Source organism: Aythya marila (genome assembly GCF_965140915.1).
Source record: "Aythya marila genome assembly, chromosome: 3".
NCBI lineage: Eukaryota > Metazoa > Chordata > Aves > Anseriformes > Anatidae > Aythya > Aythya marila.
In genome coordinates, this window is record NC_139044.1 from 42,966,829 (window position 1) to 42,990,218 (window position 23,390).

A 23,390-nucleotide genomic window follows, 5' to 3' on the forward strand; every position below is an offset into this window, starting at 1 on the left:
TTTATTAGAAGTTGCCTCTGCCACAAAGATGTGCTCTTATTCAGCCTTAGTTTAAATGGTTAGATGTTTCAGTGAGCAGATACTGTTGCCTTTCTCTGACTGTCCTCTGGAGGATCTCTTCAGCTCTAGGTGAAAAAGGCTGTTGAAGCTAAAGAAAACAAAGGATGTGATGTGTTTTTTTTTTTTTTTTTTTTTTGTGTTCTTCTGTGTTTTGTTTTTTTTTTTTGTCATACTTATCTTGCCAATTTTGGAAGGCAGGCAGTGCTTACTTTCTTCTACTCTACTGACAGGTGTTAAAATTAACCACTTAGTTTAGACACACATTACTGGAGTCAAAGTCTCTAGGCATAAGAGTATGGTTTGTTAGCACTGGATAAATGAATTGTCAAAGCTGTAGGAGTATTGTGTTCTTTTTATACCTTTAGGATCAACATTATCCAATGTCAGATGCTTACAGAAGAGTTCACCACTTATTATTTAAAACACTGTATTGCAATCAAAAACCGTGTGGCGTTTGCCTGCTCTTCAATTAATGTAACACATTAAACCAACATAGGGATCTGAAGGATAAAATGTGTTGTTACTTCTAAGCTATCTTCAAATCCATTTGGATTTTTTCTTTAAAATACAGCGTGAAATACAAAGATCTGCATTCCAACATAACTACATTTAAAAGCCTACTGCCTGAATAGCCCTACCTGCCCTAACCTGGGGGGTTTCTGTTGCTATTGGCTCTTGTCAATGGAATAAGTTTATAATGCCCAGAGATCTTAAAACGAAGCTGAAATGAGAACTCGCAGTTTATCTCGTTCGCTGTACAAATAAGCCTGCTGCCGCAAAGTTGGATCAGGCTTTCCCTCAGAGAATATGTATCCATGTATGCCAGAAACTTCGGGGAAAGCATTGTTTTTGTCTAATCCAATCTCAGTTTATAAAATGTCATGTCAGGTTTTATAGTTGTTCTGGTACTTCAAATATTGCCCGTAAGCACTAAAATATGTGCTTTGTCCTAACTGAAGGTAAACTTTACAGATAAGTAAGGCCCAAAGGCATTTAATTTTGTCTGGAGATGACAGGTTATGGTAACAGGCACTTTCAAAATGTTTTGAGTATATTCCCTGAGTCTATATCAAACATATGAGGAGCTATCAAATTATAATTTTGATTACTTTTCCACATTTCTGGAGAATTTAAAATTGCCTTCTTGTATGCATGTGTGGTGCTTGTGTTTGTGTTTTTTGTTTTCCCTTACTGGAAGCTTCTATTTTTCCTTTGAATATTCAAACGTGTGAAAGAAATGTACCTTTGGCAGTAATTTACTTAAACTGTGTAAGGGAATTAGAAGGAAAATTAAATTCTGTGCTGTATTAATTTCAGACGTTACTTCCAACAAATATATTACTTCTAATCAAATTTTTGCAAAGTGTTTTTTCTGGTTACTTATGTTTTGCTTCTTGATGTACTTGGACATGTCTGTTTTACTAATGCTAAGCAACTTGGCAACCACCAACTCAGCATTTGCTTACAAGATATTTCTTGCCAGTCTTGCCTGTAAGAAGCAGCATTCTGGGCGTTTTCTGAGCCTGCTCTGTCGTTTCATGCAAAACGCTTTTTGCTGACAGGGGAAGGCATGGATGCCCCTTAATGTAATTACATTAAATTACTAGAGTGCTTGTCTGGCATGTAGAAAAGCTCTCCAGAAAGAGAGACGTGGAGTCATATTTCTTGAGACATCCCCTTGGAAGGCAGCAAGTCAGTAACCAGCAGACGAGTTCGACTCTCCTTGCTTAAGTTTTTCCAGGACTGGGAGTAAGTGGTACTTCAGAGCCTGCTTAGCTGTTCTATAAGTATCTAATGTGATGCCTATTTGTAAGCTTCTAAAATGGATTACGAAAAAGCGAGGCAGATATTAAACACCACCAGCAGCAAACAAGATCAGGCTTTGGCTGCATCCATAGCATAGCTGGCTTTGAATCCTTTCCGTAGGTACTAGCTTCTGTGAGGAGCCTTTGTGCTTGGGCTGGGCATCTGAATCCGAGCAGGCACCCAACTGCTGCTATGCCAAGTGGCCTGCTACGAAACATCCAAGTGCTGCTGTGTATCTGGCCCCAAGTGCATGATCAGAGCACAAGTATATGAAGTGCTGTGAGGAGCGCCTGCTGCAGCAAGAGCATCTCTTCCAAAATCAACCGATTTGACTGATGTGCACTGCATGATGCAGAGAAGCCTTATATTAGGCCAGCTGGATCAGATGATACTTTGAAGATGCTGCCAGTATTCAGCTTCCTTTTAGAAAATTATCAGTAGAAGAAAATCTGTCTGCAGTTGGCCCTTGGCCAACATCTTAAAAGCAAGTACGAAAACAGATATTAAGCCCTCGCATGTATTTTATCCCATGATGCCACTCTGCTCAAAATCTGAGCATATGCTACCAAAGCAAGTAGAACTTTTTATTTTATTTTTGCTTAATTCCCTGCTTTGTATTCTGCATGAACAGCGTTGCAATGTGCTGCTACATGGTGATGAGCAAAGGAGCAGGTGTCTTCCGTGTCTGACCTGTTTCAGAGGGCTGGGTGGTGTTATCCTGTGGGGTAGCACTGTGTGTTGGCCCATGAGATGTTCTCATCTGGCTTGCTGCCATCCTCATGGAGGAGGTGGTGAGCAGCTTGGTGCAGTCAGCCCCCAGCCATCTCCTGCACTGGGGTGTTGTGTGGTGGGGCCTCGGTAGAAAAGGCTGGTACTGGGGTCAGCCTGGCTCGCAGTTGAGATGTTTCAACCACAAGAGCTTTGCTGAGAAGTGCGTTGACCTGGCACTTGTAAAGCGTGTGATATCTTAATATATCTAGCGACGTTACACCTTGGTACATGACTTTCTGTCACCCAGAAAACCAGTGCAGGATCTCTCCTGTAATGAGGTCTAATTCCTCACAGTTAAATGTCAAATCCGTGATATGTGAAACCTCATTTTTTTAAGAAAGGTAGGCATAAGTAGGAAAAGCACTTTTACAGTGGAGTAATACCTGGAGACTTGGACGAGTTGAATGTTTTGTTGTTTTTTTTTTTTGGTGCCAAGCGAAATAACAATTGACAAAACACTAATTGCTTTGAAACAGTTTTAAGGAAAACAGTTTTAAGGAATATGGCATTAGATGCAAATAAATATACCAAAACCAGAAGGGTAAGCAGTCTGGAAGGCCTAAGTAATGGTAGTGAAATTATCCACTAATGTATGTCTGTGTATAATTACAGCTTTCTAAACTAAAATGACTCCTCTTAAATTTTGTGTTGAATATGATCATGTCTTGCTGTAGCTGTGTAGAAATGCTGTAAAAAGTGAGTTTGAATCTTGCCTAGTGTTTGTATAAGTTACCTCATTCTCCCTTTCCCCTCAATGCAGCCTTAAATGTGCAACTCATCATTTGATGAAGCGTTTTCTTGTGTCTTTAAAATAGCTGAGACTCTGATTCTTGAGGCTGTGGAATTTTCTACTTCACCTGTTTGAAATCTCAAATTGAATCTGCCAGGTTGTCTTATTGGAGTGGATGAGTTGAGCAAGAAAAGAAAAGTGGTAATAGCAAGGCTTATAAACTAATGTACTCTCTGTATGCCAGAAAAGGTCCACAATAGCTTCTGAAACAAACAGTTGCTGCGTTTTAATGACTGAGTTGAAAAAAAAAAAAACCACTCTCAAATTTATTCAGTTTTTATCTACCTTCTCCTGTAGTTAAAGCTACTGAGCTATTCTGTTCAATATGTCGAGTAGTAAGCACTTTCCTTGTCCTTTTTTCTGAAACGTTATTAATTTAAAAACAAACAACAATTAAACTTGGGTAGCTAATGTAGATGTCCATTTACCTTAATTTTCTGTGGGGGAAAAAAATGAAATGTTGTTATGATTTTTAGGTTTTAAAAAATGTGGCAAAGGTAAATGTACATCATGTTAACTCCTGGGCTTTTGAAATAAAGGTATGTTGGTAATTGTATTTAAAAATTTAATTGCATTTCAGTTAGGTTTATTTGGTACATCTAAAATATTGCTACGATACTGGGGTAAGAACTCCCACTGAACGGAGTTGAAAGCTTGCAATTTTTTCTTTTCATAGCCCATCTGGTCCTGAATCAAGAATAATGGGAAACTGTGACATGATGTATAAAAGCAACGTGTGCCAAATCCCTGACACCTGCAGTATCAATGGAGTGCACCCATCTTGATGTTGCGGTGTGACTCCTGGCCTGAGAAAGTAACATCACAAACGAGGACCACAAAGATATTGCTGTAGTGGTGCTCCACATGCGTCTAACGTTTGGTTAGCATCTTCGCTGTTTGGGTAGCTACCTTTTTATTTTTTTCAATAAGCTCAAAATTCTTGTCCAAATGTATTTCCAGCAAACAAAAATGGCTTTAGATTAGAGCCTGATGTTGTCAGCTTTTTTTTCTTAGTATGTCAGGAAAATAGTATTTTAAAGTATTAAATACTAACAGCATTAACAATATTTTAGCATTAGCCTTTTTCTAGTTTTTCTCGTTAAATCCCTTTCTCACACTCCTGATTAGAACTGTGCCTCCCATTGAGCAGTTTCAGTGGCTTTTAATCTTGCCTTAAGCTTAGTTTTTTGTATGAATGAATGCTGTCAGTGCAAGCATTGTTTTCTTCTATCAAGAAGATTACTCATCAAATGCAAGTGACTTTTGAAGATTACATTAGAAATTGGTATTTTGTTTCACTCTAAGCAAGCTGAAAAAGCAACTCCTGTGACGATGACAACATAGGAATGTCATTTGACCATATGTTTTAGTTGTGTGCTGCACCAAATTAACATGCTGAAGCAATTTACAGTTAGAAGCAAAGAAATTGGTTGGTCTGGTGTATTTATATCTATGGCTTTAATGTCTGCTTTCTTTTCCTTTTGTGCATTTTGAGTTCTCTAAAGGATATAGGTATCTTTTCCCCTAAAAGGCATTGGATGTCTACATATACTTTCCAAATGCTTTACTGGGTGAAAGTAATAAGGCATCATTAAAATAGATTTCTTTTGGAGAAGAAAAATACCACAAAACTCTAATCCAGGGCACAGAGATTAGAGATTAATATCCCATACTCTCTTGGACCTATTCCGTTTGATAGGGAGGCTGAAGATCCAGCTGTCTGTGTTAGGAACTTCTCTTGGCAATGGGGCTCGCCTAAGAAATTCTGCAGACTGTAGCTGAATAGTTGCGTAGAAGCCTCAGACTTAAAAGAATTCAAAACTGCATTCAGCTTTTCTAAATTTAACATTTGCCTTTTGTAGTTTGTGTTTAACTCGGGGGGGAGGAAACACCAAACAAGGTGAAAGAACTTGATAACTAATTGTGCTTAATGGCATGCTAAGCATACATATACAAGGAAGGCAGAGGTTTCCCCTAAAGACTTAGTGGGTGGGGGTGGGAGAAAAGAGAATGAGGAAGCACTCAGTGCCTTTTCTTTAATTTCAGGAAAAATGCCTCCATTTTTATGGTTGCTTAATGGATGTTTTGCATTTATTTTTTGATTTACATAGTTTTGGATGCTTCCCAATAATTTGGGACAGTGAAGAGCTTGGTAGAAATTGGCAAAATTTGACTTTATTGTATTGAGAAGCGTTTTAAGTGCAGTTGATACTTGCAGTTAATGAATTAAGTTTCCATAGCACTGCTATCTTTAAAACGGTGTACCGAGCCAAATAGCAAGTAAAATACAGCTTTCCAGAACCACAGAAAGCTTTTGTTTCAGTGTGTTGGTGGGGCTTAGAGGATAGTGAAGGATAATTTCCCTCATCAGCATGCTGTGATAGCTCTCTTGAAATGTGTTCTCTTATTGTCTTAATTATAAAAAGAAAAGCAAATGTATTGACCTCCACAAGGCCCAATAGCCTGAAACATGGACTACGTGATGGGATATAGTATAAGCACCTGGGCATATTCCCTCTCTGATACCCTGAATGCTTGATTCTCTGAAAAATGTGCATTGGTAACATTTCATTTTAAACTGATTTAGTGTTTATATGGCTGCCTTTCTATAAATGATTACCAATAACAAAACATCAGCATTGAGTTTTGAATATAAGGCATCGTATTTCTAAAATACTGAAACACAAATAACCAGTGGTGCCTACTTAATGTAAGTAGTAACTTTGGCTGAATTTACATTGGAAAAATTCAGATGTGCCTGTGGAAATGCTATAATTTATGGCCTAAATGTTCTCCAGCATGAATTTGGCCAGTTCCAACTACTTGTTATTCTAAAGAATTGTTGGATATGGTTTAGGAGTTGCGGTGGCCAAGACCATTTGCAACGGGCAACTTCTGTACCATCACCTTGTTCTGGAGGCTCGGGCAGATGGCTAAAAACTGTTCTGCTGTTTCTAGGTGCACTTAATTGATTACCACAGGCACAGCCTTGTATCTTTTTGCACGACACTATTCATAGTGAAGATGTTGCCTTGAGAGGGGTTGTGCAAATGGAACTGTCTTAGAACCGGGACTACTTCAAGGCGGATGTAGAAAGGGCAACAGAATTTCCTTTGACACATGTCCAAGAGCAGCAAAAGCTGCTGGCACTGAAAAACAGTTGGCGAAGCGTAGTGTGCAAATCAGCATACCATTGCTAATTATCTTTTTTAAAAAAAGTTACCCTCTTCTCAACTTCATCCAAATGCATAATATGATATGAATCCAAATTTCTTTGACATCTTGTATTTTTGTGGTAATGAGAATACAAGAGTGTGGGTTTTTTCCCTGTTGAAAGGAAAATGAGACTTACAGATTGAGAATAAACGTTGGAGGTCAGAGAGCGGGTAGGAGAGAAGAAACTTATTAATGCTTTTTTTTTTTTCTACCATCTCTAAATGGGTATTACCAATATTACTGGAATAACAAATCGATCAGAGTTGCCTTGAATAAGCTACACCGAAACAAACACATGAAAACAGCAACTTGCAAATATTTTGGAAGGTTTTTATTCAGTCAGAAAACCGGCGCTCTAGTTATAACTGCTAGGTGAACTGACTTTTTTTTCAGGTAACTTCCATATTTGGGTTATTCCTTACTGGAAGAAGGCTTTCTTCAGGTTTTATTTAATTTTTGACTGTCTTGCTCATTTGAGTATTACTGATCAAACTTTTTTTTATTCTATTTTTTGTGGTACATTGTCTTCTTACATATTACTTTTTCTTCTTCAAGTAAGAATTGTTGCATAAATTAAATGCAAAATCCTATCTTAAACTTCTTACCCATTTCTGCCATTTTTAAAGTAGGAAATAACTTTTCTCTTCCAAACTGCATCGTTAGCTCTGTTGAACCACATCATAAAGTTAAAATCCAGAGGCTGTTATTGCTGTTTGCATTGAAAACACAATTATGTTAAGGATATTATTTTAAAGAGTATGTACTTTTTTTCAGGAGGATCCAAATGACGTTGACCCCAAAAGGAAAGATGTGCGTGTCAGCGATGGGGAGGACAAGGCACAAAGTGTGGAGACGTTACCTCCAGGTATCGCAGTAAAGTTTGTAATGAAAGATCCGTGGGCACAGATCATTGCTTTATGGCTTTCAAGTAGCTAAGCAGTTCTTTTGATTTTAATCATTCTTTGTAGTTTGGAAGTGATAGGATTACTTCAGCAGTATGTATCTCTGTTCTTAAAGCTTCAGCTTCCTTATCTTGCCTGCTTCACTACTCCTTTGGGCTTTAAGTCATAGAAAGAAATTTACTCTTTTCTAGTACGCTTATATTGCCTTGCAATAGGTTTGAGCTGCTGTAAAAGCCTCTGGTACAAAGGTAGCCCATTTCTCTGTGGAGAATGCTGGCAGGTAACAGACAGTCACCTTGAAACTACACTTCTGACTGAAGGTTCAGACAAGTTTCAGACTTTTTTGTAGCTTCATCTACGTTTTGTGGCAGGTTGATTTTTTTTTTTTTTAAGTGTGCTGATGGTGTACCTTATTTTTTCTCACACTTGCTCAGTGTTTGTTGAATGTTGGCAAATAAACAGAAGAACATGATTTTTGTGTTATTTGAATGAAATGGAGTCTCTCCTTGGAGATGAGCTGGGAAGGTTAAATGTTAGGGAATCTTCATTTTGTGTGACTGCTCCCATAAAACTTAGTTTGCAGCTTAACTGCTTCACATCAGTGAGATTTAATGGGTGGCCAGAATTGACGTATGAAGGAGTGCAGAAATATTGAAATGGATTTGAAAATTTTACACTGCTTTCAAAAAGGTTACCGTACAGAGAGGGCAACTTATGATCAGATGGCTTTACAACACTTTACTGTTCTGCAGTTAATCCTTATGTTGGGCTAGAAAACAAATGTTAAGCCAAACATTTGAAATTTTATGAGATTTTGAGGAAAGAACTAGATTAAGTTCTACTTTAAGGAGGTGAAATTTCCATCCCCCAAAACATGAGTGGTTTTTGTTTTACAGTCTTAAAGTTCTGATACAGTATAAGCTGTTTAAATTTCACGGCTTTTTTTTTCCTGTAGCATTTTGCTTACCTTGTCTCAGATGCTTTCTGGAGAGGGAAATGAGATTCTGGCTATGTATGTATGCTTTTTGTAAAACAAACAAACAAGCAAAAAATCTTTGTATGAACTGAGAAATAAATCCTTTTTTTTTTTTTTTTTTAAACAAACAAACAAAAAAAACCTGACTAATGTAACTTGGTTTCATATAGGGGAAAAAAAAAATACTTGGGATGATCTAACAGAACTCTTCAAATTTATTGAATATTTTCCCTAATACTGGGTTTACAGGTTGGTCCATCTCACACCTTCCAGCTGAGAAGGAAAGTTATTTCTGGAAGGAATTATCTTTATTTCTACTTCAATATTTATGTATGCAGAACCAAACCCTTACATGTGTCTTCAAAGACTTTCTATGTTGCCCAAAGTAGCCGTGAGTATTAAGAGGTGGGAAGTGTTATAGGTCAAAAGGGAGAGAGATCAGAAGCTAGAAGGTTAGAAGTAAAATTAAGTGTAAAGTAGAACAGGTCAGGACTCCTCTCATTTAATCCATTGATTAGTAGTCTCTTATGACTTGATTTAACAGGCAAGAGAATCGTTACTGCAAAGTAGCATGAGAGTCTCTAGGCAAATATCAAACGCTACACAGAACTTTGCACTCTTAAACCACTGTTTTGATTATTTCCAATTTGTGTAGGCAAGCTTTTGAATTCACATGGCAATGGAACTTGGAATTCATACTTCTGCAGATATTTTGTGGGGTGTTTTAAGGCAAAATGACCAAACTTTTGGAAAGGCTTGGTTCAATTCTTTCTTACTTTTCCATTGAGGTTAGGAGACCTGTGGTTTAGGTTTCACTGTCAGGTATCTTTCAGGATTTCTAGAAAGTAAAGAATTATTTGTTATCTTTGTCTTTGAAATGGCTTACTATAAGGATTTAACTGCTGTTCTACCTTCTGTACATCAGAATGTATCTATCCTTTGTCATTTGATGACTTTTTTATATGTTGCAAAATTCTATTTCTTGATTTGTAAAAATGGTATTGTCAGCTTTTGTAGTAAGAAAGACTGACCCTGAACTGTCTCTGTGGATAACTAAAGCAGAACTGTATAGCCAGTGCTTTTTAGATAGATGTTTTTCAACCTTGAACAAGTAATAATAGGAGTTTCAGCAGTTATTCAACCAGCTCCTTCTGTTTAGTTAACAAAGATCTGGAATCTCTGAATGTCTGAAAGTCAAAATAATCATATTTATACTGAGTATCCTACTGCTTTTAAGCTCCTCTGAGTCAGTAAGAAGGAGTGCAAGCTATTTGTGGAATTTTGTATCTATCTAGTCCTACTCCTTGGTGCCTGCTGCTTGGTTTCATGCAGATTTCTGTTGTACTTTTTTCTCTTCTGACTTCAACCTGCTTTTACTGTTATCTGGCTTTTCCCTAATAGATCTGATTCATATTCCACACAGTTGACAGGACCTCTGCTGGAGCCACGGCCAAGCTTTGCATCCTTCCTGCCTTCTGAAGCCAATTTCATTTGTTTTTATATTCTATGGGCTGGCACCACTTTTCAGTAAATCTAGCGCTATGACACAGTCTCCTTTATTTTTCCTCAAATTTGTTATGTTTTCTGCACTAGCTTTGCATTTGCTGACTTTAAAGTCCTAGGGAATAATAGGTGATATATCTCTAATGATTTTTATCAAGCTCTCCTTGGATGGAAATAATGCAATAAAATCCACAAAACTAGTACTATTTTCTTTTAAATGCAGCTAATTACAGTTAGAGTGGAGGAAAAAAAAGTGCTTCATGTTTAAAACCAACCAGCTCATTAAAAATAATTGCAGAGAATTGCATTATTTTCATTGATTACCTTCTCCAAAACTTCAGATTTGAGAAATACCTGCTTCTGTCTGTGGACAAAAAGAAGCAACTTTGCCGGATTTCACTTTTTTTTTTTATCTTGGCTCTGCTCAGCTCAGCTTATCCACCTCAGAACAATCTAACCTAATTAACAACAACAACAAACACTGAAGAACATCTGTAAAATAAACACTTGTCAAAAACAAGTTTAGTGCTGTAGCATCCCCTGGTTCCTGTTTTTTAGCTAGTGCAGTCGTTTTTGGTTCTGTTTGACACTGGTGGCAAGCCCTGCAGTTCACTTGCTCTTGATTTATTGTCATGTTAGGTGTCAGTATTGATATCCTTAAAAAAAAAAAAAACAAAAACCAAACCAAACAAAAACAAACATTAAAAACAAACAAACAAACAAACAAAAAACACATGCTTGAGTTTGAAGTTACCAACCTGCTTAATTTAGGTTTCAAATAACATATTTACATTTTTGCATACTCATTTCACATGGCAAACTTGCTGAATTTCAGGAGACTACAGAGCCAGCTAACTCCCCAGAAGAAATTGAATAGGATCCTATGAGTGTACCCCAGAGAAGCATTCAAGTCTTTGAATGCTTGGAGTGTTGTTTGAAAGCTCTTATGTAAATGTATATAAAAGCACTTCAAGTATAGATTATAATAAATATATTGTAAAATACAGTGATGCGTTGAATCTTTTTTTGTAGACCAGAAAAACAGTGACTTCCATGTGTTGCAACCTTCTGCTGCTACGTGATAACCAAATCACACCTTGTTCAGGTTGCTATTGTCAATTAGCTCATCAGGTGGTCCTGAAACTACATGTATAGAGCATTTTTAATCAGCTTGGTGGTATTTGTCTAAGCAAACAACAGATGATTACCATATGAAGTGAAGGAAAGGGTTCTTTCAATATCAGAACTTTCTAGCAGAAGTTAAGATACAATAGGTAGGGCACAGTTTATGGTGGAAAGCTTTGAATGAGGTCTGCCTTAACTGCCCTAGTTTCCATTATTCACAAGTTGAGAGAAAGAACAAAGGCAAACCTTGAAACACCTGAGCAACCTCTGACTGTCACAGCTGTTGCAATGGTATTCCGTCTATGCATTATCAGCATACTTCAGGATATGCGTGAACTGTACTTGTTTAAAAGCTGAGCTTGAAAGGAGTGACATCTGCAATCTGCCACCTACTGAACTTGAAGTACTTCGAAAACTTTGTGTGTTACCTGTGAAAACAATGACCCCATTCATCTGTAATAGATAGTAACCCCAAAAGGCAACTTTTCCTATGTATCTATTTTTATGCCACCAGCATGCTGTGTTCACTATAACGTGCTCACAGAAGATTCTTGTATGCATCCATGTAAGAAGTGTTTACATTATATTAGAATTTAAGCTCTGTTGTTGGTTTTCTTTGAGTTAATTGGTATAAATTTGCAGCAGGTAACATTAGTTTGGCTGTTGATATACAAAAAAAGTAAATGTTTAATTGGAGGTAAGAAATAATAGTTTAAATACATTTGGTATCCAACTATTTTACAGCTGAAGAAGATGGTAAATAATCTGAAACTTTGTTTCTAGGGGATTGATGTTAAATCTGCCTTTCAATTTTTAGGTATACAAATCCAAGTGCCACAACCAGTTATATAATAACACACTCTTTGTTAAAGAAGAATTAATCTGCGAATCCTTTGAGTATAAAGAAAGTTGCAGTTGTGGCATGTAACACGTACTGGAGAGCAATCTAGTGTTCTGCCTACACAAAATGCTAGCTTTTAAGAAAAATGCAATCTTGTACTTCTAAAAGGTTTGGTCCTCAAATAGTTTGGTTATGTCTGGCTGTATTTTTTATGAAATGCAACAGTAGTAAACTGAATTGTCATGTCTTTGAAATTTAGATCTTTAAAGAGATCTACCATCTTAAAGCATGTGGATATGTGGAACATTTTTTAATGGAAATTGTGGTAGTTGTTGCAAAAAACAGCAACCAGTAAATAAGATAAAGCATGGTGTGGTGACTAGGGTAAACTAAGCTGTAAAGTGGTTCAATTGCATTAATTTGTACGGTATTATAGAAATCTAATATGCAAAAGTGAGTGTGATGCTATGCTGTTAAATACTATTGGGACTTAATTATTTTGTTGTAAAACAAAAAAAAAATTGCTGAATTCTCCTTTTAAATTGCAAAGATTGATTTGTTTTTTTTCCTGTTTTTCTATTGTAGGAAAAGTTCGGTGGCAAGATTTTGATCAAGATGATTATGTTAGCGCTACTATGGTGCGATCTGGTCAGGATCCGTATGCCCGCAACAAGTTCAATCAGGTAGAAAGTGACAAACTTCGAATGGACAGAAACATTCCTGACACAAGGCATGATCAGTAAGTGTCAAACTGAGCCATGTTTGTCTTGGATTAGTTTTTGTTTATGGCTTTTGAGCATCAGGTGACTTTCCTAAAGCAGGACTTCTCTAGCTTTCAGAATGACAGGAACAGCAAACTATGATGTGATCCTTAAACAGCAGGGTAAGAACAACAAATCTTGTTCAAGTTTTTCTGTTTCCATGACTTCGGTCAGTGTGTATTCTGTATCAAAGCTGGTGTTGCATTTTGGTCTCTTTATTCTTGTTTACCTGATGGCTTTTTGTGGCTTCTACAGTTGTAGCAGGTTTTATCTTAACTTCACTCTGGTGATTGACACCTCAATCAGCACAGCTCTGACATTATTTCTGTACTTGCTAATCTCTAGAGACATGTTGTGTAGTTCTTTACATGAAGTTGACTTGCAGGTCTTTCCTAGTAAGCTGGGCTGATTGCTGAGCCCTTTTCCCATTTTTAAGGGAGACATGGACAGAGTAATAACATGTGATCAACACCAAAATGATTACTTTAAGGTCATGTGGCTGTGATGTTTTTTCAAGTATATAAATTGGCCTGAGTTAATGGCATCAAAATTCATACTGGGGATCGAATTGTTGTGTGGTTTTGGAAAGATGCTGGATCAACTGCTCAGTGATGACGCACATTCCTCTACTTGAGTTTCAGGTTTCACCTCTTGCTGTAGGAACAAGGCAGATAGTTATTAAATATGGCATTGCGTTTAATAGACTACATTTATGTAAACAAAAGGATAGTTTCTTCTCTTTTCCCAGCCACACTGTTTATCTTACCTGGTTCTGGGAGAACATAGAATCCTGCTGCATGTTGCTGTGGTTCTGTAGCGTCAATGAACATGCAGTGTGGACTAAGCAGTATAGAAACTACTTCTGAGAGTGAGCAACATAGGGAGCAGGAGTCAATACTAGGTCCACTACTGCTTAATATCTCCATTAACGACCTAGATGAGGGGGCAAAGTACAATCTCAGCAAGTTTTCAGGTGACACAAAACTGGGAGAGGGTGGCTGATAGCTATTTTGGCAAGGATAATCACTGCAGAAGCTGAAGAACTTGTATGAAATGCTTATGTGGAAACTCTAATGGGAAGAGCAAGAATAATAGCCATGGAAAGAATATATTCCAGATCTAAGTGCATGTGACACTTGGTGGCACGTTATTTTCAATAAAATTGAAGGCAACTCTGTTAAAATGAGTATTTCCTTTGGAGCTGCTGCAGAGTTTTATTGAAGAAAAATGAGGGAATGTTTCTATTTAAGCAACTTTTATTAATTGTATTGATGTGTCTAAAAGCCTATTTTACTTGAAAATAGTCATATAGTAGTACTTAATTGCTGAGACTGTCTAGGCTGTTTAGAAGCAGTTTATCAGAATTGTACGATTTTCTGTGAAGAGCTAATAGAGGTCTTGAAAAATGACTTGACATAGATGGACTATGTCACCTTCAGGGTTTGTAAGGTTTTTGTTCTGCATTTAGTTGGCTGAATATCGTCACTGTTAGCTTTATTCTTCAAATTTTGAACGTTGGAATCTTAAACGTTTTTCTATGCTAATGAGAAGTTACTTCTACAAGCAAGACAAGGATGCTACAATAGCTTTGAATATAAAGGGTGAAGTGGCTGAGTGCTGTTCTAAAGGAGATGTGTACGGTAGCTTAGTAACCCTCGTGTGTTCATTAATGTGCTTGTTTACTTAGATTCATTAAATGGTCATAATGTGAAACAGTGTTCCAGTTTCATACTCAGTTGTATGAAAGGTACTCAGCGTACAGCAGCAATTATAGTACAGTGACTTTTTTTGTCAATGTACCCAGATCTGGCACTCACTGGGTCTGTTGTATACAAAGACAACTACTAAAAGTGGCAGAGGAGGAGTTGATCTGAAAACAAGATACTTCCTAGGTAGATGGAGAGCATACACTAGTTTAGTAGATATCCTTCATGATGAAGCAGCTGTCTGCTAAGGCTGGAACGTAAATGCTACATTCAAATGACAGGGTATTGTGTCTTTCAGGTGTCAACGGAAACAATGGCGGATAGATTTGCCAGCTACTAGTGTGGTGATCACCTTTCATAATGAAGCAAGATCTGCTTTGCTTCGAACTGTCGTCAGGTATTACCTAAGAGACACTGATTTTCCCTAAAATAAGTTTGTGTCAGATACTACTTTATGATAAAGAAGGAATATAACAATCCAATATACTTTTCTGTACTATTTACAGAGGGGAAAGCTGAGACTTAATTTTGTTGATGACTCCATTTCTTACATTCTGAAATTAAACAAGAAATGTTCCCCTTAACAACAAATACATGAAAGCGTGGAACTAATTACAAGATGATGTTTGGGGATTGGCTGTATAGATAGTTTCAAGAAAAAATTAAGAAATTCGCAGGGGCTATTTGATCTAAAGATACCTGTAAAGCTTCCATTTTCCAAGTTGTCTAATTCACTGATTTCTGGAAGCTGGAATTCCTATTGGGGGTGAGAACAATTCTACATGTGCCTTTTTTTCTCAAAAGCTCTTTAGTTAATAAGCTGATGGCTGTTGTTGAAGATAGGATCCTGGGCCAGACTGAAGTATGGCTTATAACAAAGCAGTGGTTTTTGTGACGTTATCATGGGAAATGAAAGCTACTTTGTATTGAATGCTTTTTTTCATGGTTTCAGTGTCCTTAAAAAAAGCCCGTCACATCTAATTAAGGAAATCATACTGGTAGATGACTACAGTAATGATCGTAAGTAATTTTTTAGTGTCCAAATTTCACTTATTTTGCTGAGACTTTCTGTAGATGAAAGTGGGTGGTTTAGTGGAGAATTGATTATATGGGTAGGAGTTTGAAAAGACTGATCCAAAACCAAATCTTAAATCTTTCATGTTTGTCATTATGGAAAAGTGAAGAGTTCTGCATGTATAGAATCACGAAGGTTGGAAAAGACCTCTAAAATCATCTGGTGCAACCACCCCCCTACCACCAGTATCACCCACTTCTGATTAGAATACTTCAGCTATATTTTGTTACTTTCTGCTAGCTGAAGAAGCAAAATGTAGACTTGAGAACAGCCTTTCCGTAGCACGTTATATGATATAAAAATTAAATCTATGGTGCTTGTACCAAATACTTTCGTAGCACTGCTTTAAAAGAATGGTTGTCTCCATCAGCCTTCTGGAAATTTCATACTGAATATAGAATAAGTCAAGATTTTAAAAGTACTAGGGTATCATAATGCGAACTTGAACAGTGGACTTCTGAGTAACACTTCTTAAAAGGAATTTGCTAGTTCAAGGCCTAAATGTTTTCCACAATAAGTATAATGTTGGTTAAAGTGTGAGCCTTCCGATATGCAAAGAAAGCATATTTTAATGCTTTAGCTTTTTATAACATGTAGAAACTACCTAAATTAAGCAAAAAATATTATTGAATGAAAATATTTGAGTGTAAAATCAAATTAGCTTTAAATAACATAATAAAGGTAGTAATTTCTTAGCCTGATAATTTTTCTTTATCTCTGGTGAGGCATTTTTAAAGTGTATCTTAGCTTAATTATTTGCAACCACAAACATTTTCCACTATGAAGTTTTTGTTTTTTTTTGGTGAAGGAAAATGTACTTTTATGGTATATCAAACTGTTTCTCATCACTTTATTTGTATTTTTTAAGCTGATGATGGTGCTCTTTTGGGAAAAATTGAAAAAGTGCGGGTTCTTCGAAATGATCGCCGAGAAGGTAGGCTTCACCTGGGGAAAGGAAGATATAAATTCTGGTGTGTTGGATTGCCTGCATTTGCTAATCTTGATCAAGTGTTTTAAAGGAACGTTCTGTCTTGGAGGGGAGGATTTTCACTTTATAAATCAACCTGCAAGTGAAAGGAATAAAAACCAATGTATTTGTGCAAGTAAAAATAGTAGTTCTAATTAATTCAGTATTGTTGTACGCAGTTGCACGTTGCTGGCTTTCACAGCAGAAGCCAACTTGAGAAATTGCCTTTCACCCTCAGCCCCTCCTTTCTCTCACTGTATTTCAATCCTCTGTTAAGCTGCTCCAATTGTATGCAAGGCCTCACTGTAAACTGTAAGAGTGTTTGCAAAGATCCTGTTTAAAAGTATCCTTTTTCACTGCTTCCCTTACTAGAGATTGCTTGAAGGATCCAGTTGATGGACAGCCTGTCAGACAGTTTATTTGGCAAAACTGAGGGAGTTCGAGCATCCAGGAGGGCAGGGACCATGTCTGCCAGTTTTGTTGAAGCCTCTGTGTCATAAAAAAAACACTTGTATTGCGTTTTTTCTTCTTTGTTGCCTTGTAAATTATGGCCTAGTATCACTGAGCCCTTCAGTCAGCAGCTTCCTGTCTGTGGAGCTTAAAGAATTAGATAGAGGCAACTGTTATTCTACAGCTGTTTGAAATAATAACCGAGAGCTGACAGTTGAAATAGCTGACTGAGTTAGCAGATATGTGCTTGTTTGTTTTTATAGGCACTGCATCTTGTCTGCCAGCCTGGTCTGGGGAGCAGCTAGAATCATTAGACTGTCAGAAGCTGGAAGTGACAGCACAAAACCTGTGTTGTCCCATAATTAAAACTATTACATACGGTTGCGTTCTTACTATTTAAGTATTTGTTTGGAATATACTTGCGAACAAAGGCTTATTAGGAAATCAGACCTTTTGTGACTTGCCATGGTTGTAGGATTTTCAGTGAGTTGATTTTCTGAGTAGTGCAGTGCTTAAATATTGAGATAACAGTAATGGAAAATTTGACTGAAGCAACAGTTTTTTATTTTTATTCTGTACTATAAATACTAATTCTGTACTGTACATACAAACATGAACTGAATTTTCCTTCATACTTCAAATTTCAATTTCAGATATACTGATGCATAATATGATTTGACAGATTTTTTACTTTCAAATTCAAGGTGCAATACTAGTTTACTTGGTGTTATCGTGAGATTAGGATGAAATTATTACCAATGGGAGCTACTGTACTGTTTAGGAGGCTTTGCCTGGATATTCATTTATGCAATCAGATTTTTCTTTAATTAAAATATTTTAAGATTTCATTTGATTGCTGGGTGTTTATGCTAGAGTTTAATACTAACTTTGCTTTTTATTTTCAAGTGTAGCCTGATGCCTGATATCTCAGGCAGGGATGGTACTGACTGCTCTGCTTTCAGAAATACATATGGTAGCTTTGGGCTTTATCTCTAGGACCACAGTTCTGGGAACAGATGTGTTCCGGAGGGTGGGGGAATCTACAGACTACATGTTGAGAGGAACCTTCTGAACTCTTCCTATTGTATGGTTCAGTGTGATTTCAGAGGACTTGATGGCATAATGGTCACTTCCATTTTCTGTGGAAGTAGATGAAGGTTCTGTAAGAATGAAACTTAGAAATACAAAGCTCTGGAATGAGGAACTGTAGAATTAAAACAAACAGCATGGAAAAGGTGCACAGAAACATGCAAAGGTTGGGACCGGGGAGATGGCATAAGGTACGATTAGCTTTAAGTGCACAACAGGTGAGGTAGAAAGTACTGATAAAGCATCATTATGGAGTGTATCTATACTAGTGAAGTGCTCATCTTTGTGATAAGAGAGCACAAAGATCTTCATGAGGCTATTTAGTTGCTGAATGTTGGACAGAGCAAACAAGTCCGTAGCTTATTCCTCTTAAGCTACTTGTGTTCTGTTTGTCAGACCCATATTTTGCAGGTTGATTTTGTAAGGAGGATGGAAAGAAGTAGTTGTGTTTTTTTTGCATATCTGTTTTAGACCTTTTTCAGTTAAGAAAACAGACTTGGTGAGAATCAATGGGAAAATTAAAAAAGTAATTGCTTTGATCTTGAGTGGCAGTGAAATTGATGAGTTTTGAACAGTAATACAGAAAAATAGGCAGGAAACTTGCAAAGGAATGAGTGTAAGTTCATTCTTTCATGTATTGAAAAACATGGTGGGATGTCCTAGGGTAGATGTGTAAATACAAAAGGACATGAAGGAATGGTCCAGTGAGGAAATAAGAGGGAAAGGAGAAAAAGGAACAGGGCGAATCAGTGAGGGAGGTCTGTATAAATGAGACGTAGAGAAGAGAAGAATCTTTTGATTTCATCAGATGCTTTCTCTTAAATCTTCTCAGGGTTAAGATTTTAAAACCACAACAAAAAATCCAAAACAGACGAACAAGTGAGTTGCAAGAAACACAGGACAGACAGAAAGGGGCTGGGTAAAAGGCTCCTAAACATGAATTAAACAAGTGTGGCTATTTCTGGAAGAAGTTGACAGAAGGATGGACAGACTGTTTCTGAGAACTTTTAAAATGGGGAGGTGGGGGGAGCGCAAAAAGGCGGTTAGGATAAGTTGATATTTTTTGCAGTTCTATTATGCTTTCATAAAGGCAGGAGTACTTTTAATTCACCCAGTAGTAATCCTTCAATAAATAAATAAATAAAATCAAAGTGGTACTATATCCTGTTGTGGATTTGGGGGAGGGCAGATTTGTTTTCGGTACTGATGTTGAGTAAATGAATCAGCATTAATGCCGTTTACTGTAATGTAGATCCAGTTGCACTTGTATATTACTTTTATTTTTGAAAAGGCACTCAAATTCTTTTGTTTAAATAAGATTAGAACCTGTAGACTAGAGTGCAATAGTTAAAGTTGCAGGCTTTTTATTCTGAGATCTTTTCACTGAAATGTTAACCAGCATCTTGTTTTTATAGTGGAACTTGTGTGTTTATGTCCTGAGTTATAGTAATTTAATTCATGATCATCTTGAAATGCAATTGTTTGTCTTTCTGCTGTTGATTGTTTTCCTCCAGAATCTACAGACTTTTTTTTTCTTTACTTTGCAGGCTTGATGCGCTCTCGTGTCAGAGGAGCAGATGCAGCCCAAGCAAAAGTACTGACCTTCCTGGATAGTCACTGTGAATGCAATGAGCACTGGCTGGAACCACTTTTGGAAAGAGTAGCTGAGGTTAGTAAAGTTCTTCTAAAGTAATTTCCTGAAGGAGTAGCTTTTAAATTTTAAAGCCATCTGGTTTATACTACATTAATTTTATGCATTTTTGTAAGGAGGCTTTTTCTCTGAAGTAAGATGATGGAGATGATCGGAGGTTCTGTGATTAAAACCCACTTTTTGTTCATTTAATCTGTGAACATAGGAACATAAAATGTGAATATTTATTATTACCTTTAAAAGCAATTCAAATATATGCTTCTTTTGTTCTTTAGGGACCTTCTCAGTAAGTGTTGAAAATCTTTAGAGCAAAGCATAGTTCTCCTCAACCAATATCATCTCAATGTAATTCAGTTTACCTGAATATTTATGCCTCATTAAGATTCAGTGTGATAATGGGAAAGAGGTTGAACTGTGAAACAAAAATTCTCATGGAAATTAACAGGGACCATGGGCTCTCAGCTTTTGTGAAAACGATGCTTTGCCGGTGTCCCAGAAAAGCTATTGACAGAACTGAGAGTGAAAGTACGCTGTTTTCTCCAGGGATTGGTTACCCATGTTAACTTACTCCGGAGGAACTCTACTGAAGTAGAAAGCGAATCATGTGTGATTCCAGGAAATGTTGGGGGATGCTCAAATGAGAAAAAAAAAAAAAAAAAAAGCTTTTTCCATAATTGCATTTTCTTTTAATTTAACATATTTTAGTCTGGAAAGGCTTTCCTTCAAAGTGATCCTGGTCAAAATGGTTTTACTTAGCTACTCTGTCTTGTTAATGCCAAGTTCCTTGCTTATTCTCCATATGCTCTCCTTTGCATTTCCTCCAAAAGAGAGGGGGAGGAAGAAGCCGTGTCCTCAATATGCCAATGGGGAAACCAGTCATCATCAACTGATAACTTCTCTTATTCTGTTTTTCTGCAAAGCTTTACAGTGTATTCAAGAAATACTGTAAATTGCCTAAGACTTATCAGCATTTAAAATCCTGTTTTGGAGGAGAAATAACTAATCAGCTCAAACCTGGATGCTAAAGTACCTGCAGCCCACAGAGCCCTTGAGCATGAGCAACATAACACTTTGCTCTATTTTTGTGACTATGTAGAATGTTACAGCCCTGGAAGGGTAGTTTCTGTGTAATTATTAACCAGGAAAGTGAACTTCAAGGCATTAAATACATCTCAGAAGGAAGCGAAGAATGCTTGTTGCTAAAGCACTAGCTTGATTCTAAGATGTGGGAACTGTTCTCAAGCCGGTTTGTATAATTTGTTTGAATCATCTACCTGTTTGAGAAATTTGAAAAGAAAGGTAGTTTTGGTCAATAAAGCCCTGCTTTTAGCAAGACAAATATTTTGCCATTTACCCTCGTTCTTCTCTGGTATTTTTTTCAGGGTATACTCAATTTAGGCTTCTGAAACTGATATGGGATATGAAAAAGTGTTACCTTTTTGTCATAACTGAATGTAAAACCTCCCATTAAGTGGCTGACAGGTTAAAGAAAATCTGGCATTACATGCAGTGTAATTGATGGGAGAAATAGCTGCATATTTTGCTTTGTGCTGCAGTTACTTCTAGAAGTACATGAATGATTAGATCCTTCAAAACTTGCTCCTTATAATTGTCACCCTGATGCATACTAGTTGTGTGCCTCAGAATAGCTTTCAGCTGTATGAATAGAGTTTTCCATTCTTAAAAGCTTGATGTGTTGTTAAATAACTGGAATTCCACATCATTTATTTTACTTTTATCTGGGAGGATTCCCAAGCAGCAGGTATGGAGTTTGTTAAAGGTGCCTTTAAGTGCTCTGCTGGTTCAAATAATTAGGGCACACATGTATAGGGCTTGCACATAGTATAGTTATTTTAAATGGGTTGATTTTTGCTCACAGTGCAGATGGTGTTACTTGATGTTAATAGCATTTTCGTAATGGTCTTGGTGACAAGAAGCTGAATAGATTCGAACTTCCTTTCCTTTCTAGCCTCAAAGGTAGCTTTTTTGGGTTAGAGTTACTAAACATCAATGCAGCATTTTCTGATGCTCTGCTACATCTATTCTGTGTGTGGTGGGAGGGTTGCTTTTTCCTTCAGTTTCAGAATTGCCCACTTGATATTTAATTCTGTGGGAGCTTTAGGGGCCTAATTGGGTGTTTTAAAATATAAAAATTATAGCATCCAGAAACAGTTTAAATGGAATCAGTTCTACAATATACTATCTAACATGCTGTAACTCCCTTTGAAAGCTGTGTGTTTGACCTCTTATGTGTGTAAGGAGGATGTGAGGCCTTGAGATCCTCTCTTCTATTGAAGGATGATCCATCCCAGAGTGTTCTTCTTTGAGGTGGCTTCCTAGGTAGAATGTCCTTGTTTGTTGGCCATGCTTGCCTACTGTTCCTGGAGGGATTTGACAGTGCTAGGGATTTCCTTCAGCAATTTGAGCAAAGGCTTAAGGCAATAAAATTGTACACACAAACTGAATATTTTAGCAGTCAGAATGTACAGATACCCTTGTAAACCGGAGCTGGTATGCTTTCTCCCACCTTGCTCCCTACTGCAGAGAGGTTTTCTGTCTAAATGCATTTTGTCTTCCAGGGCAGTGTGTGTGTTGATTAGGGGAGCTTAAACAAGGAATCAGTGGAGCTTAACCAACAGATTTATCCCCAAATATCAATAATAATCAAGAGTACCCATTATCTTGAAAACGTTGGTAATTACTAGGTTATTTCATGGATGTTTTACTACTTCGCTTTTTCCTTTTTCTATTATTAAGCTCTTTGTTCTAGTCTTATAATATCAGTTACAGGAAAAAGGGAGTTTCTGGAGCAGAACTAAACTAATCTGTTTTCATAGCACAACTGATCCTGCATCACTTTTGACAATATTTTTAAACAAAAGATCTTAAAATGATTAAGGAACTAGAATTAAAAATAAGACATGTATTCCTTTCTCATATCTGTCTCAGATTCTGTGACCTTGAATGAGTTACTTTTAACTGGCGTATTGCTGAAAGGAAAATATTTAGATTTTTCTCTTAAGACTGTTGTGAAATTTAATCTTTGAAGTGTTTTAAGATTTTTTGGGTACTGAGTTGGGGGGAGGGGGAAGCAATACATGCAGAATTGTGAGGATAATTTCCCAAGGTTTATGAGAATAATATCTAATAGTAGCCTAACTCTCTAGAGCATACATAACCTTCTTATGAAATATTAAAATGAAACAGTCTGCTACAAATTTCCAGTCACTAGAGATTTGCAGTGTTCACAGGCTATTTCTTTCCATTATCCTCACATAGAAGCACAAGATTTTCCAATTGTGTTCCATTATCAATTTAACAGGAGCAGTTGCTTTCTAGTATTTTAAGTGGATGGTTTTGAACTCCATGTACTTTGGAGACTTGCAAGGTCTTTTTAGCAGTTTCTGCATTAACAACTTTGCAGTGCCCTGCAAAATGTCACCTTAAGGATGTGCAAGTATTTTGTCCACTTTGCTGCTGAACAAATCTATCACTTCAAATTGTGGAAGGAACAGCATGTTCCCAGGCCCAGAAAGTGGTGGTTGTACATCAAACTGAATGGTTGCAACCTGGGTGTTTGTGTGTCAGGGAAATAACTTAATATGTTACTTAAGCTTACAGTGCCGCAAGTGGTGCTCTTGTGCTGATATTGATAGAATTAATCAGATAAACAGTAATGGCCTGAGGAAATCCTGAATGTG

The 23,390-nt window shown here is 37.0% G+C and overlaps 1 protein-coding gene across 1 annotated transcript in view; it reads left to right on the forward strand.

The window, feature by feature from the left end:
• Positions 1 to 23,390, forward strand: part of GALNT2 (polypeptide N-acetylgalactosaminyltransferase 2) — a 90,058-nt gene that overhangs the window by 42,620 nt on the left and 24,048 nt on the right. Inside the window, exons 2-7 of the mRNA XM_082757865.1 lie at positions 7,418 to 7,508; positions 12,576 to 12,729; positions 14,756 to 14,854; positions 15,410 to 15,477; positions 16,401 to 16,466; positions 19,586 to 19,707. Of these exons, the coding sequence (XP_082613991.1) occupies positions 7,418 to 7,508; positions 12,576 to 12,729; positions 14,756 to 14,854; positions 15,410 to 15,477; positions 16,401 to 16,466; positions 19,586 to 19,707 (600 nt within the window). The remainder of the gene's footprint in view (positions 1 to 7,417; positions 7,509 to 12,575; positions 12,730 to 14,755; positions 14,855 to 15,409; positions 15,478 to 16,400; positions 16,467 to 19,585; positions 19,708 to 23,390) is intronic.